Consider the following 14,439-nt stretch of genomic DNA (forward strand, 5'->3'; position numbering starts at 1 on the left):
TAGGAGCTTCCACCCCTGCTCTGAGCTCTGAGGGGGCTGGGAAGGCCTTTCCTGCAGCCCAGCTTCCAGCAGCCTTTCTTAGGGAGGCCAGCCTCAGACAGCCAGCCCTCGTAAACGCTCCCTTGGCCAGGCTTGCGGCGATATTAGCAACTGCCCTTGTGTGGGCGCATGGTGGTGCCAGAGCCCCTTCTTCCCCAGCGCCACCCTGTGCACTGCCCACCCCCTGGCCAGCACCGGCATCTGGACCCTGCAGAGGCACAACCCAAAGTATTGAGCTCAGATCTCTAGCTTTCAACAGTGTGTCACCTTGGGCAAGTCATTAGCCTCCTGTGAGCCTGTCTCCCCATGTGTGACATGTGGACACAAGAACCTGGAATGAGGCACAGGAAAAGCCCAGCCACATGGCCCTGGGAGAGAACTGCAGTCATAAAAGAAATGACTCTCTCAAAAATGGGGTCAGGAGGCATCAGTCCTATAGGTGAGCTGAGGTCCAGGCCGGGCCTTGTGCCTTGGAGTCAGGCCTGCCCACCCTGTGGTCTGCATCCCACCTCAGGAAGCAGAGCCAGAGCCCTGGGGCCCTTGTCCATGGAACCTTTGGGCAGGACCGGAGGGCAGGCCCTGAGCAAGTGGAGGGGCTGTCTGCCCCTCACTCTGAGGAGAGACTCCCCAAGTCCTGGTGCAGTCCTGGTACCAGCCTTGGCCCCTGGCAGGGGTGGGTAGACTGAGCCCTGGGAGCATGAGTCTGTCCCCAAGGCTGCCCTGTGGGGCCCCAGCAGCTGGCCCAAGTGGGGTCCACATCCCACAGCATCCTCTCCCCCTCAGGACCCCACCCCTATCCCACAGCCTGTCTTATCTACCAGTGCCTTGCCAGGGCGGGTGGAAACTTCCCATCCTGGACCAGTTCCAAGTGGCTTTGATGGCTTGGTGGGAGGACTGGACCACCGCCCAGGCCCAGAACCCAGCTGGTCAAAGGCACACTGACCTTCACTCAGGATCTGTGCTACCCACTGGAAGGTCACATGTGGCTCAAGTGAGACTTCTGAGTCACCTGGGGAACCACACCTCGCAGGTGTGAGCTGGCCTCTGTGAGGGGACAGACTCAGGCACCTGGAAAACCCGGGCCTCATTGTGTCTGAGCCGAGGGCATGTGCAGGTGGCTTTGCCTCCGGGAAAGTCCGACTCTGACATCTGAGGCCCCAGTCGTCCCTAGTGTCACTGTTGCCTGGATCTGGAGCTTCAAAAAAGTCTGTGCTGCTGCCTCAAGCTGGGCCCCAGGATGGGGCGAGGATGGGGAGGGACCAGAACAGGCAGAAAATATGTATCTCTCAGAGCTGGGTCTGCATGCCTGGTGCAAGGCCAGCCCAGCCACGGAGGCCACCCAGTTGACGTCGCTCACCCTGGGTGCGAGCCTCCAAGGGCAGAGCTGGGCAGCCTTCACCGCACCTCCCTGTGCCCTGCGCCGACGGACCCACACAGCAGGCACCTGATGCGTGTGGGCTGAACAATAGGGGCCGCCACGGGAGTCACCCCCCAGCCCCGTACTGCCCAGGAAGCAGCTGGTGGTGAGTGAGCCTCCCTCCACTCTCAGAGCGCCCTGCCCCGAGCAGGAGGACAGTCTCCCGGGAGACAGCCAGATCTGGGTTCAAATGCCCACTCCGCCCCCGAGTGGGGCAATCCTGGATGACTCCCACCCCCTGGAAAGCAGTGCCACCCGACCGAAGTCTCATGCGGGCCACATATGTCATGTTAAAGTTTCTAGTAGCCACACAAAGAAAAGTGAAAACAACCAGGTGAACTGAATTTTAGTAACGTTTTATTTAGCCAGTATGTCCAAACAATGATTTCAACATATAATCAACGTAATGATCATTCAAAAGCTATTTTACTTGCTTATTTCTTTTGAGGTCTTCAAACTGCGCTGTGCATCTTACACTTTCGACACATCTCAGTTTGCACACCACATATTTCAAGCACTCTCCTGCCCCTGGACAATGCGGCCCTCGAGCCCTCATCCCTCCTGGGGACTGATGTCACACCTCCCCTGGGCGCAGGCTGTGAAGCCCCAGGCAGGTAGGTGCACAGGACCTGGGAGTCACCCCTTCTCCTCTGAGGCCCCTGCCGGTGCCAGACCTGGAAGCCTCAAGGGCTTCACCTCTCAGTTCCTGGGAGTTAAGTCACTTTGCCCCCTTGATTGTCCCAGAACCGAAGGCCTCTGCTGTGCCCCTGCTGTGTGTGCCTGGTGGGCTCAGGGCTCCCAGGACAAATCTCTCCCACAAAGCAAGCTGGAGCAGAGTCAGGGGTGCTGGCCAGCCTGGGCAGCCATGTGAGCCAGGATTAGGGGCGGCTCCTGTGCCTGCTCATGTCTAAGGCAGCTCATGATGGGCAGGACTCAGTGTTCCATGGCAGCTTGGGGTAGGGGTGGCGGCCCCAGCGCACACAGCTGCCCCTCCATGCCCAGTACCAGTGGGTCCCAAGGAGCCCTGGGCTCAGGTGCGGGTGGGGCAGAGGCTGGTGGATGCCCGTGCACAGAGGGAAGTCCCTCTCCTGCTGAGAACCTTCCAGGCCTGCTGCAGGCCCTGGGTTCACAGCCCTCCAGCCCTGCCTCCAGCCTCAGGCCTCCCCACCCTGTGGTTCACTCGTGATGTTCTAATTCCTGGAAAATGCCATCTGCTTTCTGGCCTCTGGGCCTTTGTACATGCTCTTCCCTCCACCTGGAGCCCCCTTTCCTGCATTTACCTCCAGGCTGGTCTGGGTCACTCTGACCCTCCCTCAGGCCTCAACTTACACGTTCCCTGTCAGGGAAACCCTTACAATAATCCCGACTCAATTATGGTGCTGTTAGAAATGCCCTACTTTGCTTGGGGTCACTGCGGACCCCAGGTTTCTAACAGGCATCCCTGTAATATAAGGTTTACCCCCAACTCTCCTTTCCCCCCACCCCCCATGCCCCTGTCTTGCCCTGTGACAGAGACAGCTGAAATGCGGACACGTTCACCCTCCCTAAGCTCATTTCCAGCTAACAGAAGAGATGGGTCAGCAGGGGCCTCAGCACAAGCCTCCCTTGACAGATGAGGAACTAGGCCTGGGGTGGGCTCAGGCAGCAGAGGGTGGAGGGAGGCCTAGTGTGGGTCTTGGCTCCCTGAAGGGAGCAGAGCAACTGGTACCTAGAAGGCCCCCAACAAAGCCCGTGTGGGGCCATGATAAGAGAGAGCTACCTAATATGATCAGTGAGCTCCCCGTCCCTGGAGGCATGCAAGCAGCAGCACCAGGTGCTGGGAAAGGGATTGGAACTTTGCACAGAAGTTGATTTGCCCCTCTAAGGGGTTTCCCTTAAGCTCTCAAGATTTAGGCATGGCCCAAGGTCACAGGCAAGGCCTGAAGGGGGCTGTGCCACCCACTCAGGCCCAGTCATTAGTTGGCCCGCTTGAGTGGCTTCTCCCACGTGTGCCCCCGGCTGCCTGCCAGTTCATGGCCCAGCTCCCATCCGATGCCCAGGGAGCCCTCATGCCTCTGCCCTGGACTGGCCCTGCTGCTTGCACCCCGGAGAAGCAAGGTGCCTGTCAGCCCGCCATCAGGCCCCCAGCAGGGTTCCTGCTGCCCGAGTTCTCCTGGCTGAGAGGGGCGCTAGGCCTTCGTCAGAGGGCGGCGAGGGGCCAGGGAGGGCTTCAGGCAGAGCAGGAAGCTCAGCCAAGTGCCAGGAAGTCCACCCCTTCCTGGGGGCAGAGACCCAAGAAGGATGAAGCCCCAGGATGTGACTGCAGCCTGGCTGTGGACAAGGAAGCCAGGCAGGAGTGAGAAGAGGTTCCCGCAATGGGAAATCGGAGGTGAATAAGTGGGCCTCCCAGGGCGAGAAGCGGCAGGAGCAAAGAACCAGAGGTGGGAGGAGAAGTTAGCTAAGGCGGAAGCTCTGCCTTCCAGAAGGGATGGCAGAGGTGGGGGGTGGGGGTGAGATATGGCTGGGGCTACTCAGAGTCCTAGCTAAGGAGTCACCTTTACCCTGGGGCAACAGGGAGCTACTGCAGGTTTTTTGAGGAAGGAAGTGACTGGCATAGCTGGGGCGGGGTAGGAGGCAGGAGGCACTGACAGCTGCCAGGGTAAAGCCACAGAGGCAAGCCCTGCAGGGGCTCTGGGGCACAAGGGAGGGACGGGCGGAGGAAAGCCCAGGTCTCCTGCTGAGACACTGGGTGGTCAGGCTGGGGGAGGGCTAAGGATGGGAGACTGAAGCAGTGCGGTGCTGAGCGTGTCTGGCTGGAGGCTGCCGTGGGCCGGCCTCTCTGAGGGGTCCCGGGGGAGTAGCCGCACTGATGCTGGCCCTGGGGGAGCTGCCTGGGGACAAGGAGCAGACAGACAAGGGGAGGCCCATGCATGCTGGGCCAGCGGCGAGTCTCCAAGAGGAAACAGCTGCGAGCTGTGAGCCATCATGCTCACAGCTCCAGGGATGCCCACGGTCAGTAAAGGTGTCCTGTGTGGGTACCAGCCATGTCTTTTGGGGGTGGGAGGGGCTGGCAGGGGCCAATGTCGCTCCTCTGGGCTTTGGACTGTCCACAGGTGTTGGGCATTTACTGGGGTATCCATGGTGGACCCCCCCGTTTGGGGCCTGATCCCAAGGAGAGGCTCAGACTGGCCACATCTTCCCCACCACCTGTGTATGAGGGTCTCAAGTAAAGTCTGGGCTCTCACCCCTCTGCAAGCCACAGAACCATGGCCACTGCCCATCTCTCTCTACACAGAGAGGCAGCAAAGATTGCCAGACAAGGCGGTAGAGACCTGGATCTGAATCGGTGCAGACCATGTGGCCACGTGCCACCTCACGACTCCCCTGGGCCTCAGTTTCCTCAGCTGTGCGGCAGGGCTGCTCACAGCGGACGCAAAGCCCAGAGTCTCAGGGCTGGGGGCCAGGCAGGCAAGTGGGCACCTGGCACAAAGCAGGCACCAGGGCTGAAGCCCTCCCAGCTGGCACCGGACAGAGGGAGCTGCACTTGGGTGGTGGGGCCCCAGGGGGAAGGCGGTGCCACCCTCGTCGCTGTGCCAGCTGCCACCCACAGGCTGCTCACCACAAAGGCACCCCTGGGTGCTTTTCCCTGTGCTACCCAGCCCCACACCAGGCGTTCCACACCCTGCAAAGCTCAGTCCTGGCTGGGGTCCCAGCAGCTGTGGCGCTGCTCAGCAGGCCCAGGCTCCTTGGCCCTCTAGGGTCAGAAGGACATGTGCCTGCAGGCTGGGGTCTGGAATGACAGAGACCCCTGCATGCCTGGTGTTGGGCCCTGGGTTACCACTTTCCCCCGTCCGACCCTCCCATGGGCCTGGAGAGGCAGGTCATATCACCATCTACACCCATATATCTGTTCAATAGCAGTCATTGTATAAGCTCCTGCATACAGGCATGGGAGGGGTGCTGGGGACCCAGGCGAGGGCCTGCTCGCTCAGAGCTCACGTCCCCAGTGGGACCAAAGCCATGCCCACTGTCGCGCAGCTGGATTCAAATCCAGGTCAGATTCTAGAAGACCCACTTCCCCTGTGAGCCTCTCTGGGCCTCAGTCTCCTTCCCTGTAAAATGGGCAGGTGGGGCCTCCCTCAGGGCTGTCAACACGGGGATGGAACATGGGGCCCAGAGACTGTGCCCAGCACAGCAGTGCACCGCAGGCTGAACACGCCACCTCTGCTCGACATGCCTCGGGGCTGCTGCTGCCTGCATACCCAGAGGCCCGCCCCCTTCCCTGTCCCCAGGCCACCAGTACACCCCACCCACCCTGTCCTCCAGCACCTGCACTCCTCAGGGCTCCCACATCATCACACGCAGCAGCTACACACATTTGTCACGCTGTCCTGTGCCTGGAATCCCTTCCACTCTCAAAATCATGGCATATTTATAGAGCACTTCCTGTGGGCTGGGAACCCACAATGCGAATCAAGGCTACCGAAAGCCCTGTGTAAGAACTGCCCCTGTTACCCCATTTCCAGACACAGAGCTGGAAGCCGGAGAGCCGGAGCAGCTGCTAAGCAGTAGCGGGGGCACTCTCACCACGGCACTGCCCTGCCATGCCACCAGCCCGCCCGGCCCACGTTCGCGCCCGGAGATGGCCTCTGGCCCTGCAGCCTGGAGCAAGGACCCCGCCCACATGCATAGCTGACCCCTGCGGACGTCTCCCTTGCTACAGTGGTGTTCCAGGGTCCCCGGCCAGGTCTGGATCTTCCTGGGGTCCCAAGCCCCCATCCAGGCCTGACACGGAGAAGGCCACAGGAAGCTGCTAGGGCAAAGAAACGGTCATCGGGAGGTGGTGCCCAGTGGCAGGCCTGGCCAGCCAAAGCCCCGATGGTGGGTCCCCCTGGGCCCAGAGGCGCCCTTACCTACTCGGAGTTCTTGCCCGAAGACAGTCTTCTCGCCAAGGGCGGAGCAGTTCCAGCGTCCGAAGCGGAACTGGTACTGGCACTCGTTGATGCCCATCTGCGCCCCCTCCCCAATCACGATGATGGCATCGGGCCGGCTCTGGCAGATGGCACGCTGCCGTGGGGCCAAGCCAGGAATCTTGTTGCAGATGATGTTGGCTCCCAGGGCCACGACAGACGACAGAGCTCTGCGGAGACGGGAGAGGACAAGAGGTGAGCCGGCCGGCCAGGACCTCCCTGCCTGCAGCCCACCCCGACCCGCCCCGTCAGGGAAAGTGTGCCGGGCCCTTATTCTGCTTTGTGGGAACAAACCCAGATCCCTGCCCTCAAGGGGTCCTTCTCTGTTGACCCCATGCAGGATCCTGGCTTGGAAAAGTGCACACCCGGGTACCCTTCAGCCTTGGAAGCCCCAGAACCGTGGATCGCAAGTCCCACGAATCAGCACTCCTACAGAGCACACGAAACACAGCTCCCATGCCTTGAACCAGACACACAGACCCCTCAGGTCAGAGACCTGGACACCTGGCACTTGGCAGTCATCAACTGAGGATCGGCCACTGCCCCGAGCAGCAAGCCCAGCTCCCAGACCACGGGGGGCTTTCCCCTCCCTTGCAGCCCTTAGCTCCCCCCAGGCTCCAGGCCAGGCAGCTGCTGGGCACCAAGCCCACCAGGGCCCGAGTCGATTTGCAACCCCTGTGTGAGCTGGGAAGGCCTCTCTGAGCCTGTTTTCACATCCATGAAAGGGGGTAAGACACCTGCCCGTCTCCTCCACTCCCCACCACACAGGCTCAGACCAGAGAACTGGGGGCAGACAGCCTGCACGTTGTGGGGAAGAGACGGCTCTTGTTATTAGTGGCTCATTTCTGGACGGCTGGGTGGACTCAGGGGAGGTAACTGAAGTTGACGTGAACTGAGCACCTACTGTGCGCTGGCCTGGACAGGGTGCTTATTGCAAACATCATAAACTCAGAGCAGTCCCCTGAGGGTGCCTTGTAATTAACCAGCGGGCACCCTCCAGAAACTGCCTGAGGCCTCAGACAGGAGACCTGCCAGGTTCACTCTCTCTACTTGCCATGTTATCATGTCAGCAGAGTGTTTGTTTGTTTAAGGAGGTGAAATTCACATAACATAAAGCTCACCGTTTTAACGTGTACAAGTCCAGGCACTTACACTTGAGATGTCTTCCAGCTGCTCCTCTACCAAGCTCCAAGGTATTTTCACTGCCTGAAAAGAAACCTCACAGCCCTTAGCAGCCACTTACGTTCTCTCTGCCCCAAGCCCCTGTTACCCACTAGTCTGCTGTCTCTTCCTATGGAGCTGCCTGTTGTGGGCATCTCACATGGACGGGATCCCACACAGATGGGATCACTGTGACCTTCTGTGTCTAGCGTCTTTCACTTAGAATAAGGTTTTCAGGTTGATCCACACTGTGGCATGACTTGGGACTGCACTCCTTTTTGTGGCTGAATAATATTCCACTGCGTGGCTGCCACGTTCTGTGTATCTACTCACCAGCTGATGGGCATTTGAGTTGTTTCCACCTTTTGGCAGTTGTGAACAATGTGACTCTGAACATGGGCGTACAAGTCTTTGAGTCTCTGTGTTCAAGTACGTAGGAGTGGAACTGCCAGGTCATACGGTAACTTATTTAGCTTTCGGAGGACCCACCAAACTGTTTTCCACAGAAGTTACACCAATTTGAACACCCACAGGAGAACAGACAGAATGCCCATCTGGGTGGGGACTGCTTTCAGCAGACCCTCGGGCAACAGCTGGCTTCCAAACAACAAATTAGGCCCACTCAGTGATGGCACAAAGGGCGAGAGTAAGGGAGACCACCAGGGGCCCCCAAAGTTGCCGTGCACAGCCCTAGGCCCCTCGTACAGTGAGCCCCCTCACCCCCCCTGCCGCCTGCCAGCCCCTTCCTTGAGAGAAACAGGTCAGTGTTTTTCCAGGGCCGCCAAGCACCCACAGCCAGCTGGGAAAGTCCCCATGTCGTCTGAGCCCACAGCACGTGCAGGGACCAGGGCACCCCGGTGACACTCAATCCCCATGGCTGGCCCGCCCTGCCTGCTAATCTGGCCAAGACCCCCCACGGGCACAATGGGCAGAAACGCCGGAGGCTGGCATGGAGGAAGAGCATCTGGGCAGGTGGGGCTGGGAGCAGGCTGGAATCTGGGGAATTCAGTCCAAAGTAATTGTAGAACCTCAGAAAACCGACCCGGGGAAAATGAGATGGATGGGAACCTGCTGGGCACTCGACTCCAGGCCTCAGGTTGGAGCTGCTTTGGATCCTGGACACTGAAGGCAAGCTCCCCATTCCCAGGGTCTTCCCGCAGGCTCTGGGCCTCAAAGCCCCACTGTCTGGGGCAAGAATCCTGCTGGGGTCAGGGGCTCACATATGAGGGGGCCCTGGCCTCCGCCTCCAGGCAGACCCCTCCAGCCCCGCCGGCACCCAGCCCTCACCACGCCTCTCCCTGCGCAGGCCTAGCCACAGCACCGCAGGCTCCTGTGCTTGGCACCAGAGGCCGCCGGTGGGGGGGGGGAGGTCTGGCCTCTGCCGACCCTGGTGCTGGTCCCTCTGCCTGGGATGCTGCTTCCCTTTTTTCACCTGGAAAACTACTTCTCTTCCAGGCCCAAACGCAAGCCCCCCTGAGCTCAAACCCCTCGACCCCAGGCACAGAGAAAACGCAGAGCAGCCCCTTGTCTCTCGCGTACCATCCTCACCTGTGGTCGCCCAGGGGCCGTTCGCACATGCAGCTTTCTCACCAGACTGCAAGCGCTCGGGCGGCAGTGCCAGGTCTGAGGTGAATCGGGCCTCGGGAGCTGCCCCGAGGAGCCCAGCATCCGTAAGTGTTTGTGAAATGCTGGAGGGAATGAACAAATGAGTAAAGACTCAAGGAGCCCCTCTTGAAGAGCTCCTACAACTCAGTTACAAAAGGCGATCCCATCTGAAAATGGGCAAAGGGCTGGAACAGAAATCTCTCCAAGAAGAGATACAAATGGCCGATAGGCACGTCAAGGAATCTTACCACCACTCGACATTAGGGAAGTGCCAATCGAAACCACAACGAGGTGCCACCTCACACCCACTCGGACGGCTATGGTCAAAACAACAGAAAAGAGCAGGTGCTGGCAGGATGTGGGGACACTGGAACCCTCGTGCGTTGCTGGTGGGAATGTGAGATGGGCAGCCACTGTGGGCAACAGTCTGGCAGCTCCTCAAAAAGTTTAAACATGAAATTACCATAGGACCCAGCAATTCCACGACTTGGTATATATCCAAAAGAACGGAAGGCAGGTGTTCAAACAAAAACTTGTACACAAATGTCCATAGCAGCACTGCTCACAATAGCCACGAGGAGGAACCAATCCAAGTGTCCGTCAGCAGGTGATGGGTAAACAGAATGTGGTCTCCATACAATGGAGTAGTATTTGGCCATATAAAGGAATGAAGCTCGGGTACATGCTACATGGATGAACCTCAAAAACACTGCGCTCCGTGAAAGAAGCCAGACACAAAGGCCACGTTTTGTAGGATTCCTTGTAATGAAATGTCCAGCCAAGGTAGATCCATAGTGACAGAAAGTGGACTCGTGGTTACCAGGGGCTGGGGGAGGGCAGGGGGAGTGCCTGCCTGATAGGTGGGACATTTCCATCTGGTGTGATGAGAAGTTCTGGAACTGCAGAGAGGTGATGGCTGCACAGCATTGTGAATGCACCAAATGCCACTGAATTGTACAAAAGTGGTTAAAGTGGCAAGTTTTATGTTATGTGTATTTTAACCACAATTTTTAAAAATTCTGTCCGGGCATAGGATCTCCTACACCCCTGGGCATGAGTGGGATGAGTGGAAGGGGAGGGGCCTTGCCCAGCTGATACCTGGCAAGTACCCGTTCTCATGTCTCCCTGGGGTTGTGGAGCTGATGGAATGGGGAGCAGGGGCCTTCAGCCACCCCCAAGCATGCCAGGGCACAGGTCAAAGGGGAAGGAAAGGCATTAGGGAATGGAGTTGCACTGTATATTGTGCCAGGAGCATAAATGATTAAATATAGTTGACAGTTCAGCAATCAATTCAAAATTGTCTCCTTTAGAATTGCGGGGAGTGTCCCACGAGTGGTTTTAAACACTGCCATTGTGAGCACCAGCCCTGGGCAGCACAGGCCGCTGCTGGGCCTCACCCTCTCCTTCGGAGGTGAGCCTTGCCATCCGCACGTCACAAGTGTGCAGACAGAGCCCAGAGAGGCCGTGGCACCTGTCTGAGGCAGCACACTAGCCTGGAGCCACCCCTGCTTCCAGAACTCGGGGGCAGGCAGACTTACGGCTCAGAGCACCGCACACAGTAGGTGCTGGAAGGCAGCCTGAGCAGGAAGCAGTGCCCACTTTTCATTCTCAAAACAGCTTTTCTCCCCATGCTTAAAATCCTCCAGGTCACTCACTCAGTCATCCAGGTTTATGGACAGCTTCCGTCGCTGGTGGTAGAGGGCTCGTAACCCTGCTCAGCTGCCCTGTCCGTCCCCTCCCAGACCACCTGCACACATACAGCTGGTCGACCACTGCCGCCCTCCCTGAGTGCCCGGCCCTGCCATGCCCCGAGCCTTGCCCATGCTACTCCCTCTGCACCCAGGGGCAGGGGCTGCAGATATGGGCACTGACACTGGCCCGCATTACGAAACAGTCCAAGCGGAAAGGGGGTAAGAACATGTGATAACGAAATAACTGGTGCTCAGAGGAGGAGAAGGGTGGGGAGATGGGGGAGGGCAAGGGCATTAGGAGGGGGAGGAGAGGGATTGGGGCACAGGTAGCATTGGGGGTAACTGGCAGTTTGGGGGTCAGGGCCTGCCATGGGCATTCTCAGCAAGCCACCCCAGCAGGGGGTCCAGGCTCTCATGCCAAAGAGAGAAGAACCCCCTGGGTGGCTTTCCAGCCTGCAGCTCTTGCCCAGGTACCCCAGGAAAGCTGGCAGGGAAGCTATGAGTGGCCCTGAGCAGAGAGAAACCAGGTAGGCCACGGAGGCTTCAGCCACTGACTCTTTCCATGGAGAATCTTGCTCCAGGCTCATCTCCTGCACTGTTGAGGGGCCTGGGGACAGGGGCAGGAGGGGTGGGCAAGGCAGAGAGCCTGGAAACCTTCCTCGCCTCTGGCCTGGGCCAGTCCCGTGAAGGGAGCCCAGGGGAGCAGGGGTTTCGGGCCCTGCTGCATCTGCCAGGGACTGTGCACAGGGCCTCCAGTCTCAGACTAGAGGGCAGTGAGGCCAGCAGAGGGCTGGCCAGGGCACGCTTCCCTGCTGTTTCCTGGTACTGGCTTCAAACAGGCATCAAGTGAGGAGGGGACAGCCGTGAGCAGTAAGACCTTCCTACCAGAGGGGTTCCAAGCGAATGGGGCTGCCTCTAGGGTACAGTGCTCTTGCGGTGAGGGGCGAAGTGACACTGCCAGGCGACAGATAGGTGCAGAAGTGGCCAAGAGGGCAGGACCTGTGCTGCATTAGCCAGGTACTGGGCAGCCCCTCTGGCAGCCCTATGGGGCAGGCGGTAGGGTTCGGAACGCTGGGCTTCCAGTGCGGTTGGAGCCCCTGCTCTGCCCCTCCTTAGCTGTGAGACTGCAAGCAAGTTTCTTACCCACCTTCACCTCGGTTTCCACATCTGTAATATAGGATCACTAACCGCCCTGCTACATCACAGATGCAGCACAGAGGTACATAGCACCTGACAGTGGGTCTGCCCATGGGACAGCTCCCCCTCAAGGCCAGAGACCAGGGTCCCGTTCCTAACCCTCATTCACTGAGCCCCCAGGATCCAGCCCCCTGGTGGGGATCAGTGACCAGCGGTGTTCATCGGGCGGACCAACACTTCAAGTGGCAACATCGAAACCAGTGGGCACCCACATCAGCCACGGCGCCCACCGCCCCAGACTGGCCCTTCCCTCTGACCCAGCACTTCCCACCCAAGGGATTCACTGAAGGACAGGCGTGCGTGTCTCCAGCCTAGCCGGGAACATGCACCCAGGTGTCCATTGCCACGAGAGCAACAGACAAACGACACATGCCCAGACTCACACGCTACAGCCATGACAGCAAATGGCTGCCCTGTGACAGCACCACTAAGGGAGGGAAGCTGACAGGAGAATGCAGGCTCTGGGCCACGCAAAGCTCCCCTTCAAGTGAGAAGTCAGGACAGAATCACCGTGGCGGGGAGGCACTGACTGGGAGGGGCCCTGAGGGAGCCTGCTGGGTTCTGGAAAGTTCTCTGTCCCAAGGAGGGGTCAAGGTGTCGTGGATGCCCACGTATGTGAGAAGTTGTCCATCTGTCCACTGGAGATTTCTGCACTTTATGTAAGTTATACTTCAACAAAACATAAAATATGGCGATGCCAAATTTTGAAGGGCTGGTGGGACAAGACAAGAAGGGAAACTCCCAATTTTCTTAGAAAAATTAAAACAAGTACTTTTAAGAATTAAAGCATCAACATTGAAAATCATTGGGTTAGCCCTGGCAGTGCCCGCCCTGCAGCAGTCAGCCACCCCTCCAGGCAGAGCTGGGCCGGCCCAGGATTGCCGCAGCTCTGGGGTGCAAAGGCATTCCCAGCCCCATCCTCTGAGGGCTGCCCTCCTGCCGCCTGCCCACCTCCACCCCTACCTGGACTCCATCCACAGATGTTGCCAGCTTGTTCCCATTGGGCCCTTAGCCTCTCTAAACCCCAAATAAAGGAGTCAGGCCGTGTCAGCAGCTCCCAGAGCCATGAAGAGGGTAAGGACAGGAGCCCCTGGGGGGCTGTGGGGTGCAGGGGCCCTTCATGGGTGGGCCGTGCCCCCCCACCTACACTCCGGCCAGTGGGCAGAGCCACCCGACTGCTGCCATCCCTCTGCCCAGGGGACCCGGGCCCACCAGCAGAACCAGGCCCTGGCAGCTTCCTCCCAGAGCTGCCCGAGGCCACCAGGGGACAGAGCGCTGCGCCATGGGACTCTAGCTAAGACCTTGACTAGGCTACGCCCACCCATGCCAAGTTCCAGTCTGGGGGGGTCCTCAGGGCAGCCTCCCTCGCCCAACATTCCTGGGGAACAACATTGGTATCACCGCACCGTCAGAGACCCCTGAGGTGCAGAGAGGGGTTGGATGGGGGAGCCAGTGTCTCACCTATGCCCAAAATTAGAGCCATCCTATCCTCACCCTGTTTTTGCAAAAGACACCTGTTTCATTCAGCAGGTAACCGCCTCCAAAGCCAGCAGCCAGCAGTCTAACCTAGACTCTGCATGCTGTTCAGAGTTCTCGGCGCTCGAAGCAGAGTGGGCATCTGCTGCAGACTGCAGTCTGCACTAAGAGGCCCCTTGGTGGGGACGTAAGAATGGTAGTATTCCCTCAGAATAGTAACTGGAGGTCCAGAAAGGTCCAGCCACCTGCAGAGTAGCCCCAGAAGGGAGGGAGGGGAGGAGAGGCTAGGGCCCACACCTCCAGCCCCCAGACTGGTCAGTGCCTGAGCAACCCTGTCCCTGATCCTCCAAGATATGGGCGGGGGTCACTTGAATACCTGGAGAGTCACCCATCCATCCCTGGGGCCAAACTGCACGGGGGATGGGAGGCTTCCCTGGAGGGCTCCTGAGGGAGGGCTGCAACTTGTGCCAGGCTGGGGGGCATCCCCCAGGTCAGGGTCAGAGTCACAGGCCCTCCCCAGACCGGCCGGCCTTGAGCCCTGCTGCTGGCTGCAGAATGGCAGGGGCCCTGCCTTCTTCCTTACTGTACCGTGTGCCTGGCCTGGAGCCGCCTTCAGCGGTGAGCAGGCGGCGACTGAATGAGTGACGAGCAGAAGAGAGAGGAGATGTGCGGATTCAGTGCAGGTGCGACTGCTGAGGACAGCAAACTGGGCATCCAGAGAGCAGTATGCGGCCGGGACATCCTGGGGGAGGGCTCTGGGGTGGCAGCTTGGGGGTGGGCTGCTGGGGGCAGTCCCAGCATGCTCTGTTTTCACTCAGATTGTCATAGGTCAACAAGAGACAGTTTCTATTCCCACTTTATACATGGCTGAGAAATGTCAGCCTTCCACATGAAGGCCTAGGGT

The 14,439-nt window shown here is 59.1% G+C and overlaps 1 protein-coding gene across 3 annotated transcripts in view; it reads right to left on the reverse strand.

Moving 5' to 3' along the window:
* WNT7B (Wnt family member 7B) overlaps positions 1 to 14,439 on the reverse strand; it is a 50,055-nt gene that overhangs the window by 18,136 nt on the left and 17,480 nt on the right. For 2 of the 3 annotated variants that reach the window (XM_073214038.1, XM_073214037.1), the window contains exon 2: positions 6,349 to 6,575. In XM_073214038.1, coding sequence (XP_073070139.1) covers positions 6,349 to 6,575 — 227 coding nt within the window. The remainder of the gene's footprint in view (positions 1 to 6,348; positions 6,576 to 14,439) is intronic. The other variant, XM_073214036.1, reaches the window with a different exon arrangement.

This window comes from Manis javanica, chromosome 10 (genome assembly GCF_040802235.1).
Source record: "Manis javanica isolate MJ-LG chromosome 10, MJ_LKY, whole genome shotgun sequence".
Classification (NCBI taxonomy): Eukaryota; Metazoa; Chordata; class Mammalia; order Pholidota; family Manidae; genus Manis; species Manis javanica.